The sequence below is a fragment of the Gymnoscopelus microlampas genome, assembly GCF_963454915.1.
Source record: "Gymnoscopelus microlampas genome assembly, chromosome: 10".
Classification (NCBI taxonomy): domain Eukaryota; kingdom Metazoa; phylum Chordata; class Actinopteri; order Myctophiformes; family Myctophidae; genus Gymnoscopelus; species Gymnoscopelus microlampas.
Genome location: NC_139947.1, coordinates 49498964 through 49521525, shown reverse-complemented (window position 1 = coordinate 49521525; position 22562 = coordinate 49498964). Strand labels below are relative to the sequence as shown.

General features: G+C 43.4%; 1 protein-coding gene across 1 annotated transcript in view; it reads left to right on the top strand.

The window, feature by feature from the left end:
• LOC311053853 (glutamate receptor-interacting protein 2-like) overlaps nucleotides 1–22562 on the top strand; it is a gene marked incomplete at its 5' end in the record, with an annotated part of 110750 nt that overhangs the window by 36284 nt on the left and 51904 nt on the right. Inside the window, 6 exons of the mRNA XM_084069587.1 lie at nucleotides 3943–4088; nucleotides 8275–8358; nucleotides 8726–8801; nucleotides 11418–11563; nucleotides 18653–18800; nucleotides 19403–19572. Coding sequence (XP_083925713.1) covers nucleotides 3943–4088; nucleotides 8275–8358; nucleotides 8726–8801; nucleotides 11418–11563; nucleotides 18653–18800; nucleotides 19403–19572 — 770 coding nt within the window. The remainder of the gene's footprint in view (nucleotides 1–3942; nucleotides 4089–8274; nucleotides 8359–8725; nucleotides 8802–11417; nucleotides 11564–18652; nucleotides 18801–19402; nucleotides 19573–22562) is intronic.

Sequence of the window (22562 nt, the reverse complement as noted above, 5' to 3'; positions counted from 1 at the left end):
GGCTATTTTCGGCAAAGAGGTTTGGTGTAGAGGGAAAAAAGAGCAGACGGAGCCAACGGAGCCAAGTTCAGTCAGATAACTCACGAATAGATTGAACCAATATTACAGAATGAGAATACAAGTGTGGATATAATATTTTATCTTGGCGTTCAGGCAACATTTTTCTCACTGCTCAGCGCAATTTAGACAATCATCATTAACCATTAAGAGCAGGGAGATAGATATATAATAACTATCCCCATGGGGAACAGAACCAATAGCAGAGCCCACTGGTGGTGCTGGGGTGGTGGTGGGAGCAAACGCCGCATGACAACAACCAGACACACAAAGTGGAAGGAACGTAGATTTAGGTGAGCTTAAATAACCCGCCCAATTGGACAGCTGATTGCCACGTCAGGCTGTACCAATGAGCATGCGTGTAACCTCTCGAGTGTATACCGCCTGAACTAACCGCGCAGGCTGCGTATCATTATTGAGGGTTTAAGTCAGGGGTCTTCAACGTTTTCAGGCCAAGGACCCCCTAGCTGAGAGAGAGATGAAGCAGGGACCCCCTCTATATTGTATAAAATTGTGTTTCAGATTAAACTTTTTTTGTTTACTTGGTCTGCTCTTTTTCCCTCTACAGCTATACCTCTTTGCCAAAAATAACCGATCTACAAGCTCACAACGCCTCGCAGCGCGAGGCGTTGTGAGCTTGTAGATCTGCTATTTTTGGCTAAAGTTCACCTCAGAAAAGGGACGTTAGGGTTCTAGTGGTTAAGGTAAAAAAAAAAATCTATAGTAGCTCTGAGGACTCCCTAGGGGTCCCGGACCCCCTGTTGAAGACCCCTGGTTTAAGTGGTTAAATGTCTGAAAACACACATTGACATGAATCCAACATATCGATAGAAAAGATTAAACCTCTTTGCCGATCTGCTATTTTTTCGCAAATGTTCCCCCAGAATAGGGATGCTAGGATTCAAGTGGTTAAACCCCATACTGCAGTATATACTTTGCTGACCGGAGTCCCCCAGGGGTCTGTATCAGGCCCCCCTCTCCATCGAATCCCATCGCCAGAGATGAGAGCTGCATGATCTACAATCTATTTCCGCTGAATATTCTTCCCCCAGGAGGATAGGATAGGCTATAGGGTTGGTGTGGTTAATTTGTCAGAGAAGACAGTCACTGTGTGAATTCCATCAAACAGCTTAATGTTTCCACCAGTGGATTCCACCTCCCGTAGGACGGCTAATGACTTGATTGGCTGGAAAAACCTTGTATGTCCAGAACCGTTACTTTTCAGGAAATGGGGGAAAGAAATAAGCTGTTTTCCAATGGATCCAATGTAGATATTATTTAAGTTACAACTTTTCATTAGTTCAATATTTATAAAAAAAAGATATACCGGTCATCAAATTATTGGTTAAGGAATGTGACAAAAACAAAAACATGAAATGTTGAAATATGGAGATGCAAGGTTTCTGTCGGACAGTGACGATGTGCAACCATCCCTCTGCAGTGCAGAGGCATTGTGCAGTCTCACTCCAGACACTATACATTGTATTTCGTTGCTGTCCTTGTATGTCCAAAAAACGTTCGCCTTTACAGCTTGGAAAAGCTGTCAATAAATAGACCCCTGCAACTAGTCGCCACTTTCTCGTTACTTTCTCACTTTCTCCCTATTGGCTAAAGGCCAGTGTTGTGGAATTCTGGATCAATCAGCAATCGATAAGGCACATAGGAGTCGAGACAATATTCTAGGTGGAGGTGGTTATGCTTTATGTCCGGGGTCTTCAACAGGGGGTCCGGGACCCCTAGGGGGTCCTCAGAGTTACTACAGGGGTCCGCCAAATCTTTGTGATAGGATTTTCTTTTTTACATAATACCACTTGAACCCTAGCATCCCTTTTCTGAGGAGAACTTTAGCCAAAAATAGCAGATCTACAAGCTCACAACGCCTCGCAGCTGCGAGGCGTTGTGAGCTTGTAGATCTGCTATTTTTGGCAAAGAGGTATAGGTGTAGAGGGAAAAAAGAGCAGACCAAGTAAACAAAAAAGGTTTAATCTGAAACACAATTGTATACAATATAGGGGGGGGGTCCCTGCTTCATCTCTCTCTCAGCTAGGGGGTCCTTGGCCTGAAAACGTTGAAGACCCCTGTCATAATGTATTGTAGAAGTATTATAAGTGATGGTATAATATAAAGGTTAGATACAAGCAGCCATATAACTTCTTCCTCACCAGCCAATGAGGGCCAATAAAAATATGCCAAATAAAAGGTTGAAATATGGAGATACGAGGTGTCTGCCCGACCGCGACGGTTTCCTCCAGTGTTAGCTCAGATTTGTATCTTTTAACCTGTTAGCACAGGGGTCTTCAATGTTTTCAGGCCAAGGACCCCCTAGTTGAGAGAGAGATGGAGCAGGGACCCCCTCTATATTGTAAAAAATTGTGTTTCAGATTAAACTTTTTTTGTTTAACTTGGTCAGCTCTTTTTTCCCTCTACACCTATACGTCTTTGCCAAAAATAGCCGATCTACAAGCTCACAACGCCTCGCGCTGCGATTTTTGGCTCAAGTTCTCCTCAGAAAAGGGATGTTAGGGTTCAAGTGGTTAATGTAAAAAAAAAATCATGTCACACAAAGATTTGGTGGACCCCCTGTAATAACTCTGAGTACCCCCTAGGGGTCCCGGACCCCCTGTTGAAGACCCCTGTGTTAGCACATAAAATAACAACACAACCGCTATTATGTTGTGACGGTTGTATTGCAGCAGCAATCCAAGCACCTAATGTTCACGAATTCAAATGAATCCACATTCAATTAGTGAAAGAGTCAATGTAAAGCAAAGAGTCATTTAAAGTTTAAACCATTCAATTCAGGAACGCATCTGTGTCATTTTAGATTTCTTTGGGCTATTCAAAAATAGCAGATCTACAAGCTCACAGCGTGGCACTCGGTGCCACGCTATGAGCTTGTAGATCTGCTCTCTACACGGTCCAAAGGTCCAAATATTGCATTTTGAAGATTTTTTTGGGAAAACACAATTAAGGGGTCCCCCTGGCAAAGCATCTTCTACAGACGGGGGTCTGGAACCCGGCCAAATACACATTAATTTGGGGGTCCTTGACATGAAAAAAGTTTGAGAACCACTGATATCATACTGTAGCACCATAGCAAACTGTTAGGATTTAGAAGACATTTGTAGAATCACCAGAAGCAAAGATTTGAGTCAAAAATGTCCGCTTTAAAATATATATATTCAAATATTTGCACACATTTTTCAGGATTAAAAAAAAAAATGCTGATCTGCAAGCTCGTAGCGTGGCACTCGGTGCTGCACTATGAGCTTGTAGATCTGCTATTTTTGAATAGCCCAAAGTATAAAAAAATGGTTATAGCTAAAAACATCTAAAATTACACAGTATGCGTTCGCGGATTGAAAGGGTTACATTTTGCTCTTTGCATTTCCATTCTGCAGCCAGCGACACAAGGTCGTTCAACAGCTGTGTGTTCATTTAAATGCCAATGTTTGCATCTCAGCTCAGCTTGGAGGTCTTTTAGATACATTCATGAAAGCCCCTGGGGTCCCCCAAGGGTCTATTCTTGGTCCCCCTCTCCTTTTTTTCCCCCATGCACAGCAAATGTTTTTGCTGAAAATAGCAAGATTTACAAGCTCACAATGCGTCGCAACACACCATGTTGTGACGTGTTTTGAGCTTGTCGATCGGCCGCCTATTTTCGCCGAACGTTATTTTTTCCGAAATCTGAAAAGAAATCTAAATGATTTAATTTCTCTTTTTTTTAATATTCAAAAATAGCAGATGTACAAGCTCACAGCGCGGCACAAAGTGACGCGCTGTGAGCTTGTACATCTGCTATTTTTGAATATCCAACGCTGAAATCTAAAATGACACAGATGCTTCCCCCGTTTTTAACGGGCATTGATGTGACTTTGTTTTAAGGAGCGACCAGCTGAACGTGGGCGACTACATCAAGTCGGTGAACGGCATCAACCTGTCCAAGCTCCGCCACGACGAGATCATCAGCCTGCTGAAGAACATCGGAGAGCGCGTGGTGCTGGAAGTCGAGTACGAACTGCCCCCCTTTGGTAGGTGGAGGTTTATCCTACTGCATACATGGGCAACTGGCGGCCCCCGGGGGCCACATGCGGCCCCCACCTTCACTTAATATCGGAATACTGATATATTTATTGATTTCAGCTGTTACAATTCCAAACATGCAAACATGACCCGCTTTAATTACTTCAGTCCATATTAGTAGCTTTAATGACTAGTATTAAAATTCTATTGTTTTTTTTATGTTCAATGTATTTATATTTAAGTTCATAAAGTCAACATACAGTAAGTAAAACTAAATGCATTTGAAATTAAACAAAATTTGTACTTTTCAGGATTCCAATTCAGAAATAGCAACAAACAAAAAAAATCTGAATTCCAATTAAAAAATAGCAAATCTACAAGCTCGAAACGCGTCGCGAGTATATGCAATGTGGCCCATCTGGAGAGAGTGTGGAAATATAGTGGCCCTCTCCATCATCAAAGTTGCATCAGCCCTGTCCTACTGTGTCTTATTACGCCTGTCACTTTTTATTTTTACATAATTATTACATAATCGTCCAATCGCAATTTCTTTTAGATAATTGCAATTGTTTTTGCATAATCGCCATAATCGTTTCCACGTTGAGTTTTTTTAAAATATTAAATAAAAGCAGAAATAGCAGATCTGTAAGCTTGTAGATCAGCTATTTCTGCAATGTTCAATGCCAAACACACAATGAAATCGTTAATCGCAACTATTTGAGTGACAATTAAAGGACGACTTCACCGATTTTAATAATAGGTCCTCACTAATACTCATGATAAAATGGTACCATTTTTTTCTACTCGGTCTGTGTCTCAGAGGAGGGCTGTGGACAGTTCAGAGTCCCGTCTACCAGTGACATCATCAATGGGGAATCCAAGCTAATAGAAACTGCAGGCTTTCTATTCCTGGAAAGTTGCAATGCAATAAAAGAAGCCATTGTTCTCTTGTTAATAAAAATCTAAATAAAAAATGTGAAATCTTGTTGGAAAAAAAAAACATGCCTAACGATGATGTCACTGGTAGAGGGTTTCTGGACTGTCCACAGCCCTCCTATGAGACACAGACCAAGTAGAACATTTTTTACCATTTTATCATGAGTATTAGTGAGGACCAATGATATGAAGATAGGTTGAAAATCGGTGAAGTCATCCTTTAATGGTCAATTTAAATTTGTCATGGTGACAGTCCTGCTGTGTCTGCTAGGATTATCCTTTCTTTCTTCTTTCTTTCATCTCCACTATCTGGATCTCAGTAAAAAAACGTAACAGCTGCAGACAGTCATGGTCACTGATTTTACATTCCTGCTGGTGGGTGCTCAAACATTTGAGTGGCACCAACGCACATTCGCTTTCCTGGAGAGTGCATGAAAAGTCTCACGCCGATCGGTCCAACGGTGCCGGAGATTAGCTGGTGACAGACTGGGCCGAAGGAGATTGATTGGAGTTGTAATAGTTCCATGTATAAAACAGCATTTTTTTTCTGGCCCGGAGGAGAGGCCCAGGTATAATTCCAGCTTTAGGCACGGGCTCCATTCTGCTGTGACTGTGTGAACCAGTGGTGGAAAAAGTACTCAAATTCTTTACTTAAGTACAAGTATCAATAGGGTTAGTACAAAGTACAAAAATGTTTGAAAATAGCAGATCTACAAGCTCACAACGCGTCGCGATGCGACACGTTGTGAGCTTGTAGATCTGCTATTTTCAAATAGCCTAGATATAAAGTAGGGCTAAAGTGGTTAATGTATGTTTTATAGTGTAATGATTTATATCTGCAAAGTAACTATAGTAACTTAAGTTTTCAAATAATTGTAGTGGAGTAAAAGTACAATATTTGCCTCTGAGATGTAGTGGAGTAGAAATATTGGAAATTGGAAACACTCAAGTAAAGTACAAATACCTCAAAATTGTACTAAATAATACACATATAAAAAGTACAGTACTTAAGTAAATGTACTTAGTTACCAAAGTTTCCAAAGAGTCTTGACCATGGCCTTGACACCTAACGCAGCACAGCCTAAACAAATTGCCTTGCAATGTTCCACATTTGCGATGCCTCTTGAATCTCTGTCAAAGTTGTCCCTTTGGATCTAAAGCACCCCCACAGAATTATTCTAATGTTTTTCAAGCTGTTATTCCTGCACAAAGCGGTTATGACTCCCCCCTCCCCCTCCCCCTCCCTAAATCATCTACTTAATGATGCTTTTCCTTCTGAGTAAATGTTCTCTCTCTGCATGGCTGCACATCCCCAGCAGTGTCCCTTTATGCGTAACACAGTCACCAGCTAAACTATTTGGGATGGGCATCTCACAATTAAGCTCTAATATTTCTACAAAATGCTACAAATCTGCTACAAAACCTGTATATCATATCTGTCATGTTGGGGGCATAGACAAGAAGTTGAAGGATGAAATGAAGTCTGATAATGATGCACCGTACATACATGTTCACATCATGTATAGTTTTCATTACTTATTCATTAAATATCTTTAAAATATATATATTTTTAAAGATTTTGGACAAAATTTTACATTGAGGTGCCCAGATGTCCCTAGTGCCCACCTATCCTGTATCCTCTAAGACAGTGGTTCTCAAACCTTTTCATGTCAAGGACCCCCAAATTGACACTTATTAGCCCGCGGACCCCCATTTCAAAAGATATGCCAGGGACCCCCATAAGAGAAGATTTTTTACAGCTCAGCAGTGATTCTCAACCATTTTAATTTCAAGGACCCCCGGTTTGACATGCATTAGGGCTACAGACCCCCATTTAATGGCATTTCTATCACTTGGACCGCAATTTATATTGTAAAATCAATGTCAATTTAACTCTGAGAGTGTACAAATGGAACCAAATGGACCCTAACGGGTCCATTTGGTTCCATTTGTACACTCTCAGAGTTACAGACCCATAAGGGTCCATTTGGTGCCTAATCTATCATTTAGCTGGGGACCTCCTGGAAGTCCCTCAAGGACCCCTGGGGGTCCCCGGACCCCACTTTGAGAAGCACTGCTCTAAGATGCAAGTCTGTTTTTCTTTATCATCATAATACTCGGATAAATGGCTCATTATAGCGGCATGTTCAATGTATAAAATATAGATAAAGTGGTTAAAGTGATTGTTGATGCTTTATTAACACATTTTGCTGGGGACCCCTGGGGGTCCCCAGACCCCACTTTGAGAACCACTGATCTAAGACGCAGTCTATTTATTCCCTTTGATGGGATGATAAATAGCTCATTAGCTGCACGTTATATGCATATTAAGTGGACATATACAGTATACAAGAACATACATTTGCTTCCAGGTCAAGAGAGATATGTATTGTTGTTACCGGATCTCTGCCCCACAAATTAAAATCTCTGTCCAATTTGAGGAAAAAATCATTTCTTGAAATGTTTGCTTAACTCTCTCAGTGCTACGCCCCGAGATACCCCGAGTTTTCCCCGAGTACCCTCGCTGCCAGAACGAGAAATCCCGAGTTTTTACTTTTTACTGTGGTCGCGCTATTCTGTTTATTTTTCATGATCACTTTCACTTCCTGACTCCTTCAGAGTCACTGGGTTCCGGTTTCATGACGCAGATTCTGTTTCCGGTTCTAATTTTTTTCCCGCGGTCATTTTCGGCCAGAATAGGGAAAGTCACGGTTTTTCACACGGTATACAAAACGAACGGAGAGGTCTACTGCTACTCTCTTTGGTCTGGGTGACGATCAGTCATCGTAGTCGTGTATAACATCGTATTTTAACCCGATCAGAAATTGTCGAAAACGTCCCCCCCTCCCAAACGGCCTGTTTGGGAGGGGGCGAGCGAGTCAACGAGGTGATCAATGTCTCGATTTGTCGCTCTCTACTGGTAGAACTGTCGTATGAGTTTAAGACTGCATATAGACAAGCTATTTGAAAATTAAATTACAAAATAACAAAAAAAAAACGAAAATTGCTGGCACTGGGGGAGTACTTTATGAAAATACTCTGGCACTGAAAGAGTTAATAACCAGTTGGTTCTGTCATTTGGTGTGCAAATAACTTCCTGTATTATTATTGTTATCATACATGATCTTTCTGTTCTTAATTCGAAGGCCCTTAGGTGTCATAGCAAAAAAAAACTAACTGTGATTAATCAGTTTAAAATGTGTAATCTTTTGACAGCCCTAATATAATCATACTACATGCTCTTCTTCCTGTTCTTAGTTCAAAGCCCCTCAGGTGTCGTAGCCAAAACCATAGAAGTGTGTTTACACAAGGAGGGAAACAGCTTTGGATTCGTTATGAGAGGTAGGTGGTTCCTAGTGTGTGTGTTGTGTGTGTGTGTGTGTGTGTGTGTGTGTGTGTGTGTGTGTGTGTGTGTGTGTGTGTGTGTGTGTGTGTGTGTGTGTGTGTGTGTGTGTGTGTGTGTGTGTGTGTGTGTGTGTGTGCGTGCGTGCGTGCGTGTGTGTGCGTGTGCGTGTGTGTGTGTATTACTATACTTGTGAGGACCCATCGTGTTCGTGGTCCTCACAAGATGGTTGATTTATGATTGGAAAAATATTTTCACAGATACTTTTAGAAAAAGACTCAGGTTAGGGTGAAGATGAGACATTTAGAGGTTAAGTTTAGGGGTTGGAATTAGAGTTAAAAGTTTATTTACATTTTTCTTTCACAGGAGGCTTCCATGAAGATTGGCGCAGGTCTCGTCCCCTCGTGGTCACCTACGTTAGGCCAGGGGGTCCGGCCGACAGGTGAGCCACACACACACACACACACACACACACACACACACACACACACACACACACACACACACACACACACACACACACACACACACACACACACACACACACACACACACACGCCTAGCCTAATATCCGAGATATTAGGGTTTTATGGAAGATGCTTCTAAACATATTGCTAGTTTGACCACTTCAAATGCTCTAATCTTTCAAAATAATAACCAAAAATAGCCTAATCTACAAGCTCTCAATGCGTCGCAGACGCATTGAGAGCTTGTAGATCGGCAATTTTTCGGTGCACAATGTGCTTCCATAGAGGACATGCTGTCTTCTATGTAATCGAAATGACTGAAGTCAGTCATGGTGACTGAGAACTTGAATCCATGTGTGCCGCACAGTGCGCTGCTGTTATCCGATAGATCAGCCTATTTGTCGAACGATGGTGTCGCGCGTTGAAAGTATCAGACCTACAAGCTCACAACACGTCGTCAACGCGCCGCGTTGTGAGCTTTTACGTCTGCTATTTTCGATACGCAACAACACCGTCGTACGGACGATGCACAAATGAAGCTTTACACAGCTGTCTGTGTAACGATTTTCGTGAAAATGTGTGCAAATCTTTGAATATATATTTACACTTTTAACTCAAGTCTTTGCTGCTGGGGGGGGCGCAGCCAAATACATATCATTTTGGGTGGTCTTTCACATGAAAAAGTGTGATCAGTGACTGATTATAAATAGCAACATGAGTTTAAAAAGAAAAAAAAACTGTTAGGATTTAGAAGACATTTGTAGAATCCCCCAGAAGCAAAGATTTGAGTTACAAACGTTCGCTTTAAAAAACATATATATTCAAAGATTTTGAACAATTCAAAATAAATAAATAGCAGATCTACAAGCTGCGCTACGAGCTTGTATATCTGCTATTTTCGAATAGCCCAAAGTATATAAAACCAATGGTTAAAGTGGTTACACAGATGCGTTCCCGGTCTTAATGAGGTTAAAGTCCACGGGGGAAAAAAAAAACATCAATATATAATAATCTACAGACATATAAATATGCATAAGAATAACGTTCCCATTATTATCATACATATCGGAAACGTTGTTCGTTCGTTTGCTACATGTGTGGGGGGGGGGGGGGGGGAGGGGGGCGGGATCGATGCCCATATATGGAAACCGTGGCTATTTATACACAGTTATATAGGCCTGCCTGTTATTTCAAAGCAGAGAAAGGGCAGCTCTCGTCCTGAGGCAGAACGCATGCAGTGCTACACAAACAGCACACTCCACTTTCCCTGTCGAGATGACACAATGCGGTGTGGTGACGTCCACAGTGTCCACAGTGTATACTGTCACACTCACACACAGCTTTTATGTCCATTATTTGTCCCTTATCCGCGCCCTTCACTCCCCCTGGACGAGGACCGCAGTGGTGTAAAAGCAACTAAGTACATTTACTCAAGTACTGTTGTAGGTCAGTAGAATTTTGAGGAACTTTTACTTTACTGGAGTGTTTCCAATGTTCAGTACTTTTACTTCTCCCTCCACTACATCTCAGAGGCAAATATAGTACTTTTAACTCCACGGCAATTATTTGAAAACTTTAGTTACTTGTTACTTTGCAAGATATCAATTATTACGTTATAAAACATACATTAACCACTTTAGCCCTAATTTATACCTCGGCTATTTGAAAAAAAGCTCACAACCATCTCACAACGCGTACGCGTTGTGAGCTTGTAGATCAGCTATTTTCAAACATTTTAGTACTTTTACTTTTGGTACTTAAGTACATTTTGAATTCCGGACTTTTACTTGTAACAGAGTACTTCTACATTGCAGTATTGATACTTTTACTTAAGTAAAACATGTGAGTACTTTTTCCACCTGGACAAGGACACTGAACAGTTAACCCACTTGAGCCCTGCATCAACTCTGTTGAGTCCTGTAGTCCCTCAGGGCTCTGTACCAGGCCCCCCTCCTCCTCCCCTTTTTTTTTTTACCCCACTAAAGTTTGCAAGCTTATGGTTCAGGGCAATTTCCACCGAATGTTTGGCCCCAGAATAGGGAGGCTAGCGTTCATGTGGTTAAATGATTTACTAAAACACGTCCCCTCTCATCCTTTTATCTCTCTCTATTTCTCTCTGTCTCTCTCTTTCCTCTCTCTCTCTTTCTTTCTCTCTGTCTCTCTCTCTCTCTCTCTCTCTCTCTCTCTCTCTCCTCCTATGTCATTGGTTCTCAAAGTGGGGTCCGGGGACCCCCAGGGGTACTTGAGGGGGTTCCAGGGGGTACCCAGCAAAATGTGTAAACATAGCGTCAGAATAATTATGACCTTTTATACTTTGGCTATTCAAAAATAGCAGATATACAAGCTCATAGCGCGGCACCGAGTGCCGCGCTATGAGCTTGTAGATCTGCTATTTTTGAAAAATCTTGAAAATGTGTGCAAACCTTTGAATATATATATTTTTAAAGCGAACATTTGTAACTCAAATCTTTGCTTCTGGGGGTCCCTGGAACAAAATATTTTTAGATGGGGTTCCGCGGCCAAATACATATCATTTTGGGGGTCCATGACATGAAAAAGTTTGAGAACCACTGTCCTATGTGTTCTCACAGAGAGGGCACAGTGAAGGCGGGCGACAGGGTGCTGAACATGGACGGCATGCCTCTGACCAGAGAGAAGCATGCGGACGCTCTGACCATGCTGATGCAGAGCTGCCAGGAGGCCGTGTTCCTCATCGAATATGACGTCTCCATCATGGGTGAGCACACACACACACACACACACACACACACACACACACACACACACACACACACACACACACACACGCGCGCGCACACACATACGCACACACCCACACACACACACACACACGCGCGCGCGCGCGCACACGCACACACACACACACACACACACACACACAGGTTTGTATTACTATACTTGTGAGGACATCATCAACGCTTTAGGACAGCCATTTTATGAATGTCATTTAAAAATATATATGTTTTGCCATTTTTAAGCGTAAGCCTAAAGCCGAAAAACAGCAGATCTATAAGCTCACAACGCGTCGCGCTGCGACGCGTTGTGAGCTTATAGATCGGCTATTTTTCGGTGCATGACACTGGCGCGCAACTAAGTATAAATCATGTTTAACTTTTAATTCCAATCCCTAAACCTAACCTCTAAATGTCTAATCCTGACCTGAATGTTTTTCTAATTCTAAACGTATCTCTTTTTTTAACTATAAAACAACCATTTGCATTGTGAGGACCAGGAAAACTGTCCTCACAATGTATATTTCTTCAAATTCTACTATACTTGGTCCTCGCAAGTACAGTAATACAAACACACACACACACACACACACACACACACACACGCACACACACACACACACGCACGCACGCACACACACGCACACACACACACACACACACACACACACACACACACACACACACTGCCTCTCCATCATGGGTGAGCACACACACACACACACACACAATGCCGGCCATACGGCGAGGAAACGCCGACCCAGGGTAGCATCATGGCTCTGAGGGGGAAACAACCGTAATGTGCTTATTCAGCTGTGTGTGTGTGTGTGTGTGTGTGTGTGTGTGTGTGTGTGTGTGGAGACGTAGAGCTGGAGAAGTCACACGGTCCCTCCACTGTGGACGTCAAGACAAGTAGAACGCGTGATTCCCAAACAGTGGTTTCCGGGGCCCGCTATTTCAACTCGTTTGAATTGATGATATCCACAACTTTCCTATACGCCGATGTGGGCATCCCTCCCTGTCCATTTGTCGATGTGTCGATTCTTCTTTAACCCATTGAGACCTGAAGCCGATTCTACATGTCTCCTAAATCTCAACAGTATTCTGAAAAAACGTATGTTTCTATATCGGTGGTGCTCAATCTTTTTCATGTCAAGGACCCCCAAAATTATATGTATTTCGCCGTGGACCCCCATCAAAATATTTTGTTCCAGGGACCCCCCAGAAGCAAAGATTTGAGTTAAAAATGTTCGCTTTAAAAATATATATATTCAAATATTTGCACACATTTTCACGAATTTTAAAAAATAGCAGATCTACAAGCTCATAGCGCGGCACTTGGTGCCGCGCTATGAGTTTGTATATCTGCTATTTTTGAATAGCCCAAAGCGTAAATTAATGCTGTTTAGCTCAAATCTAGAAATGACACAGTTCCAGGTCTTAATGGGTTAAAACATTGAAAAATAATAATAATTTTGATACCGGAAATAAATAAGAACATCAAGTATACGACATTACTTCCATTGATCCAAGCCAGAACACAATCGATGCATTGATCATTAAAGGAGTAGTTCACCCAAACAATGACTTATTGTCTCCGCCAGGCCGAAAGGCGTGGCGAGAGAGTATGTTTTGCCCCCTGTCCGTCCGTCCGTCCGTCCGTCTGTCTGCGACCAGCTAATCTCTAAACACACACACTCCCTGGATGCCACAGCAGAACCTCTGCCCCACATTTTTAAGATGAGCCTGTCATAGCGCCAGGCGCGCGGGAAGTACTTAAAGAGGTGGTGCCATGGTTTTGCACTTTTTCTGTTTTTCATGTGTCTATGAGGTTGATAGAACTTCATTAAGGCCCCCGCTGGTGGTTTTATGGTGTTTCATGTCTTCTCTGACTATTTGGAGTTTTTTCCTGGAGGCTGAAACCTTGAGAGTCAAACGTGCCAATCCAAAAACAGGGGCATAGTGACATCACAGAGCCCCCAAAAAACATACCCTCCCCCTCATTATCATAACACAACAGGTGTGGGCATGAGGAGGAGGAGGGACTAGGACAGGTGGGTGGTGCTAAGGTGGTGGAGGAGGTGCTAAGGTGAGAACCAGGCATACTTAATGAACTGGAGGCGTGTCCACATAAAAACATTTTTTTTTTAACAATTTCTGTACACTTTTTTTTTTTGAAAAAAATCCTTACATAATAATAATACCTTATGATCAGGTTTTAGGGTTGAAAAATATCATGGCACTCCATCTTTAATAGCCCGGGGGGAATCGCTTGACGCATGTGTCCCACGCGCGCGCGCGATTTTTGGGCGGTTTCGGGTCGAAAAATGTGCGGGTTTGGGTGGGTTTTGGCACTTTTTTTCCTTTACTTTATTTCGGTTTTAGGGTTAGGATTAGGTTAGGGTTACGTTATTTCATTCTCGTTCTCATAAATAAAATAAATAAATAAATAAATAAATCCCTTCCCATCACCAGGGGGGCTGCAGCCCCCGTAGCCCCCCCCCTTCCCGCGCCACTGCATAGCGCCACCATGAGGCCGACTTTTGCAAAACACATTTTTCGACAAGAAATGCCACTTAAAAACGTTCAAATCAGCCTCATGGTGGCGCTATAACAGGCTGTTTCGCGTTTTTACCTATAACTGCACCGATCTGCATGAAACTTTGCACGCACGCACACTCCCCTAGACGCCAAGGAAAAACCTTTGCCCTGCATTTTTCACATCTTCCTTTTAGAGCGCCACCTGGAGGCTGACTTTTGTAAAACATTTTTTTTTGCTCTTCAGATTCTGTCCAAAAATCACGCAAATCGGTACACAGTATCTCTATAGTCATGTGATCAAGATGGATGTGTCCGATATTTCATATTCCATCCTAATTGGCTAACAGTGGCTCCCAAAGTTTGCAGGATAGGTCCCTTTTCAAATTGGCCTATTATATGACTTGTTTGTTTTTGCCGCATTCCTGAGGCATTGATTTGATGACCGGGTCATCCATCGGTCAATAGGAGTCTCCGCCAGTCATCAAATTATTGCCTCAGGAGCCACTTCACCACTGAGCCACCGAGTGCTACAGTCAGGGTTGCCAGATCTGCTTATTATAATTTCCCCGCAAGATTTTATTTGAAAATAGCCGATCTACAAGCTCACAACGCGTCGCATCGCGACGCGTTGTGAGCTTGTAGATATGCTATTTTCAAATAGCTGATGTATATCTTAAAGTGCTCGCGTGGCCCATAGTCGCTTCTATTGGGCTGGTTTTCCTAGACCTGGTTCCTTGTTTCTCTCACAGAATCTGGCAACGCTGCTCAGGAGCCACTTCAACACTGAGCCACCGAGTGCTACAGCATAGAAGCTCTCCTTGAGCCTTGAGCCAGTCCACATCGACACAAACACAACACAAACAGTCCATTTCCAGGGTGTTGGCTGTCTACATGAGTGGTTCTCAAACTTTTTCATGTCAAGGACCCCCAAATTGTTATGTATCTGGCCGTGGACCCCCCATCTGAAAAGTCTACATCAGTGGTTTAATCTCAAGGACCCCCCGTTTTGGTCTGCATTAGGCCTATATAACTCTGAGAGAGCGCTCTCAGAGTTACAGGCCTGTGGGGATTTGTTTGGTTCCTTTACTTTAGCTGGGGACCCCCTGGAACCCCCTCAAGGACCCCCGGGGGGGTCCCCGTACCCCAGTTTGAGAACCACGTGTCTACATCCATAAATCCAAGGAATATTTGCGTATCTGTCTGTGTGTCTTCCTATCCATATGCCCAAATATGGATGACTGATGTCACTGTACTGATGTCATATTACTGGCAAACGATTAGCTGTTCTACATATTAATGACGTCATCACGCAATGACATCACAGCTTCGTCATCACAACAATAAGCCCTTTATAAAGTGCATTTTCCAATAAACAAAACAGCATTTCATCATTTAGCTGCTCGAACCAGACGGTGTGAGATGTTTCACTGGACGGTGCACCTGAAAGAGGGACTTCCACTGTACTTACACACTGCTGTGGTCGTGGGGCACGAGCTGTACTCCTTTGGAGGTTACCAAAGTCGCTTTCCGTACGAAAGTCAGATTGAAGTGTTCATCTTCAGCGCAGTGTCTTTGCGCTGGAGGAAGTTGCCCCCAGGCCCAGTGACAACCGGTAGAGTTGAGGCTCCCTTCAAGCACTCCGGCTACACAGCTGTGCTTGTAGACGATATTGTGTATATCTGGGGTGGGGATTATCTTTACTCCAACGTGCTTTATGCATTTGATGTGGACACCCACAGTTGGTTAAAACCCAGGGTTTCTGGGACTGTCCCAGAGGGGAGGAGGTACCACTCAGCCTGTGTCTTGGGGAAGGTCATGTATATCCATGGAGGAGACATCGGGACTGGACACACTAATGACATCCACACGTTGGACACCACCACAATGGCCTGGTCTTTAATTAACACCAGAGGCACTCCGCCACCTGCTACATACTGTCATTCTGCCACCATCATCGGGACAAAGATGTTTGTCTTTCGGGGCTGTGATGGCGTGAAATTCTACCGCAACGTCAGAGTGTTTGACACAGAGACCAACAGCTGGCTGAAGAGGCGTTCTGAACAGCTTTCTGTAGAAGGATGGAGGCATCCAGCCTTTGCCTACAATGGAGAGCTGTACATTCTAACAGCTACTAACAGCTACCTGTGGAGATTCAATCCAGGGACCTTCTCCTGGAAGAAGGTTGAGCTCAAAGGGAAAGGCCCATCTCTGAACGATGCCATATGCTGCATGGTGGGAGGTCATATCATCGCCTTCGGAGGATGTGTCACACGCCCACACACATATCAACCAGAGATGGACGTGATCGTCTTAGACTTAAGTCCTAGTCTCAAGACATTATCTAAGCTAGCAGTTATTCAGCACGATCTGGAGCAGTCTGAACTCCCACACAACATCAGGTGGGAACTGGCAGCCATGCCAATGACAGCAAATGAAAAGATAGGCTGCACTAGCCTTCCTGCTTTCGTGTCTAGAGGGGCGGGTTTAAAATCAGTGTGGACAGAATGCGCCTGATCCCATTGGTTCACCGATCTGTCCGTCAGCCCCCGCCCCGTCAACACAACATTACGAGCGACGCCCACTGCACTCTGGTTGGTTGGTACACCGACGCGCTGGTCCAGGCTTTTATTTTTTAGCAAAACTAAACAATAAAAGCCTGGAGATCGAGGCTAATGAAAAAATAACATAGTCCCCAAAAAAAAGAGCCCACTAAAATCAACAAAACAAACAAATGAATTAATAGATAAACGTCAAGATGATGGCTTTCAGGAGAAGATGCAAATGAAGAAGAAACAAAAAACAGTTCAAATATGATTCTTTGGGGGTCCCCAGTTCAATTTGATTCTTTTGGGGGGTCCTCAGTTCAAATATGATTCTCTTGGGGGGTCCTCAGTTCAAATATTATTATTTTGGGGGCTCACGGCCTGAAAGGTTTGAGAACCACTGCAATAAACCAAACCAGTGCCGGTCCCGGGACCCAGGTGATGACTTCATCAACATGACATCACTCATCTCCATATTTGGGCATATTTTGGGCACAGACTGACATGCACACAGAGTGAAAGATTGAACGACTGGGGATGATGCAATTTGATGATGTAATGTTATTGAAAAAAGTGTTTCTGACGTGGCTCTAGTCTGTAGGAGGCTATGGTCGTCTGTAAGAGGGGACCTGTACTGTATGTCTGTGGTTCTCAAACGTTTTCGTGCCAAGGACCCCCAAAAATGTATATGTATGTGGCCGCGGACCCCCACCTGAAAATCTACTGTGCCAGGGACCCCCCAGAAGCAAAGATGTGTGCTAAAAATGTTGGCCTTTAAAAAAACAAAAGACTCAAAGATTTTCACACATTTTCAAGATTTCTCAGAAATAGCAGATCTGCAAGCTCGTAGCGTGTTGTATCTCAATATAAAGATCTCCCCTTATACTCCGGATATATATATATATCAGGGGTCTTGACTGAGAGAGAGATGAAGCAGGGACCCCCTCTATATCGTATAAAATCGCGTTTCAGATAAACTTTTGCTACAAATTGTCTGTCTGGCTAAAAGAAGGGCAAAACAATTAGTCAAATATTGCTCCGTGTGTGCTATTATTTGGTTGTCATTTTATTATGGAAAAAGACGCTGTCACCACCATAACTGGTAGTCTGCTTGTGTCTAGCTTACACGGACAATTGAGATTTTTTTTTCAACAAACAGAAGAACAAAATACACATACACAGAAAAGGGGGGAAAAAGTAACAGACAAACACAAATAACATCAAATTTGTGTTGAAGTGGGAGTTAAATGACAAAGATGAACATATTACGGAATTAGAAGAAGGTCAGTTTCTCCATAGAGTCCAATCTCGTTGACTAACTTTAATCCAATCTTCTTTGGAAGGTGTTGTGGCCTTGTGATCATGGTCTTACATTGCATTCTGACCCAAATAAAGACATTAACCCATTAAAACCGGTAACACATCTGTGTAACCACTTATTTTATACTTTGGCTATTCAAAAATAGCAGATATGCAAGCTCATGATTTTTTTTTGCAAATCTTCAAATATATGTACTCTTTCAAGCGAACATCTTTAACTCAAGTCTTTGCTTCTGGGGGGTCCCTGGAACAAAATATTTTCCGATGGGGGTCCGCAGCCAAACACATTTTACAATTTTGGGGGTCCTTGACATTAAAAGGTTTGAGCACCACAGATACATAGCAAACAGAAGACATTTTGTAGAATCCCCAGAAGCAAAGATTTGAGTTACAAATTTGCTTAAAAAATATATATATATTCAAAGATTTTCACAAATGTTCACGATTTTTCAAAAAATAGCAGATCTTCAAGCTCATAGCGCTATGAGCTTGTAGATCTGCTATTTTTTGAATAGCCCAAAGAAATCTAAAAAAAAATGACACACATGCTTTCCCGGTCTTAATGGTTATTAAACGTGTGTGTGTGTGTGTGTGTGTGTGTGTGTGTGTGTGTGTGTGTGTGTGTGTGTGTGTGTGTGTGTGTGTGTGTGTGTGTGTGTTGTCTTCCAGAGGCCGTGCAGCAGGCCTCGGGCCCCCTGCTGGTGGAGATAGTGAAGGGTCCGTCCACGGGCCTGGGCATCTGTCTCACCACCACGGTGTACCGCAACAAACAGGTCATCATCATAGACAAGATCAGGGCCGCCAGCGTGGCAGAGAGGTGAGACAACCAAGGTGTTGATTTCGTCGACTAAAACTATGACGAAAAATGTTTGTCGTTTACCTTTTTATCACTGACGAAAATGAAATAAAACTAAATAAAACTAAATAAAAACTAAGCTATGATGACTACAACTAAGACTAAATGTATTGACAATTTTGTCAACAAATAAAAACTAGACTAAAATGTTAGTGAGGGACTAGAGGAGAAGAGATCCAGTAGAACTAAAAGACAAGTCATTTTATGTTTGGTTGCGCTCGGGTGTTGCGCTCTGAAAATAGCCGATCTACAAGCTCACAATGCGTCGCGATGCGACGCATTGTGAGCTTGTAGATCGTCTATTTTCAAAAGATTTTTTATACATTTTGAACTTGTGAAATGGGACATTCTGCACCATGAGCACTTTTACTTTTGGTACTTTAAGTACATTTTGATGCCGATACTTTTGTACTTTTACTCAAAAGGCTGAAACGGTTGAGAACCACTGGTATAGCAGACGTGAAGTCCACCTACCAGCTCTGACTTCCGGAAACCGTTCTAACAAATGTGTGTGTCTCTCTCTCTCTCTCTCTCTCTCTCTCTCTCTCTCTCTCTCTCTCTAGGTGTGGAGCACTGCATGCGGGTGACGTCCTCCTGTCCATAGACGGCACCGGCACGGAGCACTGCTCCCTCATGGAAGCCACCCAGCTATTGGCCAGCACCTGTGACGTCGTCAAGCTGGAGATCCTTCCGGCCAATCAGAGCAGGATTCCCATCCGGCCCCAAGACACAGGTATGTCCTGTTAATGCGTCATGTTAGTGTCCTTACCAGTGTTGATTTTGACAGCACATTTTGATTTAGTTTTAGTCAAAGTCTTTTGAATAAATTTCCATTAAGTTTTAGTCATATTTTCAGCGGCGCTAGCCGCTCTATCTTTAGGTATAGAGCGGATCCTGCTCTATACCTGACTTTTTCCGTGTGCGTACGTCAACGTTCTTATTGGTCAGGTCCGTCAACAAAGTGATTGGTCAAGCGTCACGTGACACGTGGCTATAAACACATATCGATGACAAAATGTATCAAAGGCGCCGCTACCTTCACACAGGGTGTGATTTTTTTAAGACATCTGAAATGTCAGCTCTGTGCAGACCCCCACTGAGTGGCCTACAGACCCCACTGAGTGGCCTACAGACCCCACTGAGGGGCCTACAGACTCATCCAGACTGATGGCTGCTGCCACAGCCAGCAGCAGCAGCGAGAGCGAGCGCTTGCCGACGATCTTGACTCTGGTGGATACAAGGAACACTGCTGCGTTGAATGACAAAATAGACTCCATGCTGGAGGACATGGCGAAACGGGAGACCCACGAAAAGATGGCAAGTTTGGAGAAGGAGATAGACCGGCTAAAAGCTGAAAACTGCGCACTACGCATGAAAGTCAATGTGCTGGAAAGACAACAACGTCAGTAAATGGTGCATTTATATAGCGCTTTTATCCAAAGCGCTTTTCATAGATTGTGCATTACATTCACCCACCGATGGGCGGAGGAAACCATGCAAGGCACCAACCTGCTCATCGGGAGCAATTAGGGGTTCAGCGTCTTGCTCAAGGACACTTCCACACTAACTCTGGGGGAGCCCCCCCTAGCCCGGGATCGCACTGGGAACCTTGCGGTTTCCAGTTCAATCTACCCCTGAGCCACTGCCGCCCCTATAGTGCCATAAATGCATGCCTCGTCGGGATAAAAGAGAGGTTCAAGTGTAGTGTAACGATGCTGTACACTGTCACCTCCCTCCTCAAACAGAGTCAGGGTGCTGATATTGTGCATGTTGACTCACTGGAAACACTCTGCTACAGCAGTGGGTCTCAAAGTGTGGTCCAGGGACCCCTCATGGTTCCTTGAGGGGGTTCCAAATGGCCCCTGTAAAAAGGTGTGTAACTCTGAGAGTGAACCAAATGGACCATGTGTGTGTGTGTGTGTGTGTGTGTGTGTGTGTGTGTGTGTGTGTGTGTGTGTGTGTGTGTGTGTGTGTGTGTGTGTGTGTGTGTGTGTGTGTGTGTGTGTGTGTGTGTGTGTGTGTGTGTGTTTTTTGTGTGCTTGTGCGAGTGTCGGGGGGGCTTTGCTGCTGGCTACATTCTGTGGCCTCAAGTAGACCCTGGCCTCTAATGCATGCCAACCCCCCCCCCCCCACACACACACGCACACACACACACGCACACACGCACACACACACACACACACACACGCACACACGCACACACGCACACACGCACACACGCACACACGCACACACACACACACACACACACACACACACACACACACACACACACACACACACATTTTTAACCGTAACTCTGAATCCTGAGTTAATAGTAGAATCAGCTGCGTGGCGGTGTCACGTGCCCCAAAAAAACAGATCTACAAGCTCACAACACGCCGAACTGCGACACGTTGCGAGCTTGTGGATCTGCTATTTTCGTCGCACGGCGGCGTCATAACTTTAACCTATAGTCTCCTAAAGCTAACCTCTAAATGCCTCCCTTTCCCCTCATTGTACTTAAGCCTATATAAGCCTAAAAGTATTCTTCTCTCAATCGTGACGACGAGCATGTCTATTTCTCAAATTCTACTATACTTGTGGGGACATATGGCCCTCACAACTTGTCACAAGTATAGTGAGGCTAAAGCACACACACACACACACACACACACACACACACACACACACACACACACACACACACACACACACACACACACACACACACACACACGCACACACACACACACACACACACACACACACACACACACACACACACACACACACACACACACACGCACAAGCTCTCCATCGTAGATCATGTTCATGTCATGTTGTGTAGGGTTATTCCTGGGTCAGCAGCTGAGTGTGTGGGGGGGGGCTCCTGGACACGTGAGTGAACGAGCGAGGAACACCAGAGAGGTGGAGATCAAATATAAATCAGTGTTATCAGCGTTCCTGTCTGCGCTCTGCACTGCTTTCATGTTTGTCTCATGTTGCCGTTTGCACAACGTCGCTTTCGGGCAGAAACCTTGTATCTCCATATTTCAAAGATTTCTTTGGGGTATTCAAAAAATAGCAGATCTACAAGCTCATAGCGCGGCACTCGGTGCCGCGCTATGAGCTTGTAGATCTGCTATTTTTGAAAAGAAAATCGTGAAACTGTGATGTGCAAATCTTTGAATATATCTATATATACATTTTTAACTCAAATCTTTGCTTCTGGGGGTCCCTGGAACAACATATTTTTGACATGGGGGTCCGCGGACAAATACATATCATTTTGGGGGTCCTTGACATGAAAACGTTTGTAAACCACTGACATACAGCAACATTTGTTTTTTTCAAAAAAACTAGCGAAAAATAACATTTGTAGAATCCCCCAGAAGCAAAGATTTGAGTTACAAATGTTCGCTTTAAAAAAACATATATATTCAAAGATTTGCACACATTTCCCCGATAAAAAATAAAAAATAGCAGATCTACAAGCTCGTACGACGGCTATGAGCTTGTAGATCTGCTATTTTTGAATAGCCCAAAGTGTTTATAGCAAAAATCTAAAATGACACTGCGTTCTCTGCGAAATGTATGCGTTCTCGGATTGAATGGGTTAAATAAATGAATGCCCTACTACTGCAAAAGTAGCGGGAAAACTAGCGAACATAACCTGAGACAAACATTTTTTTGAAGAGTTAATTTAACAATCAGAATCAACTTCATTTTCACATCACAGGT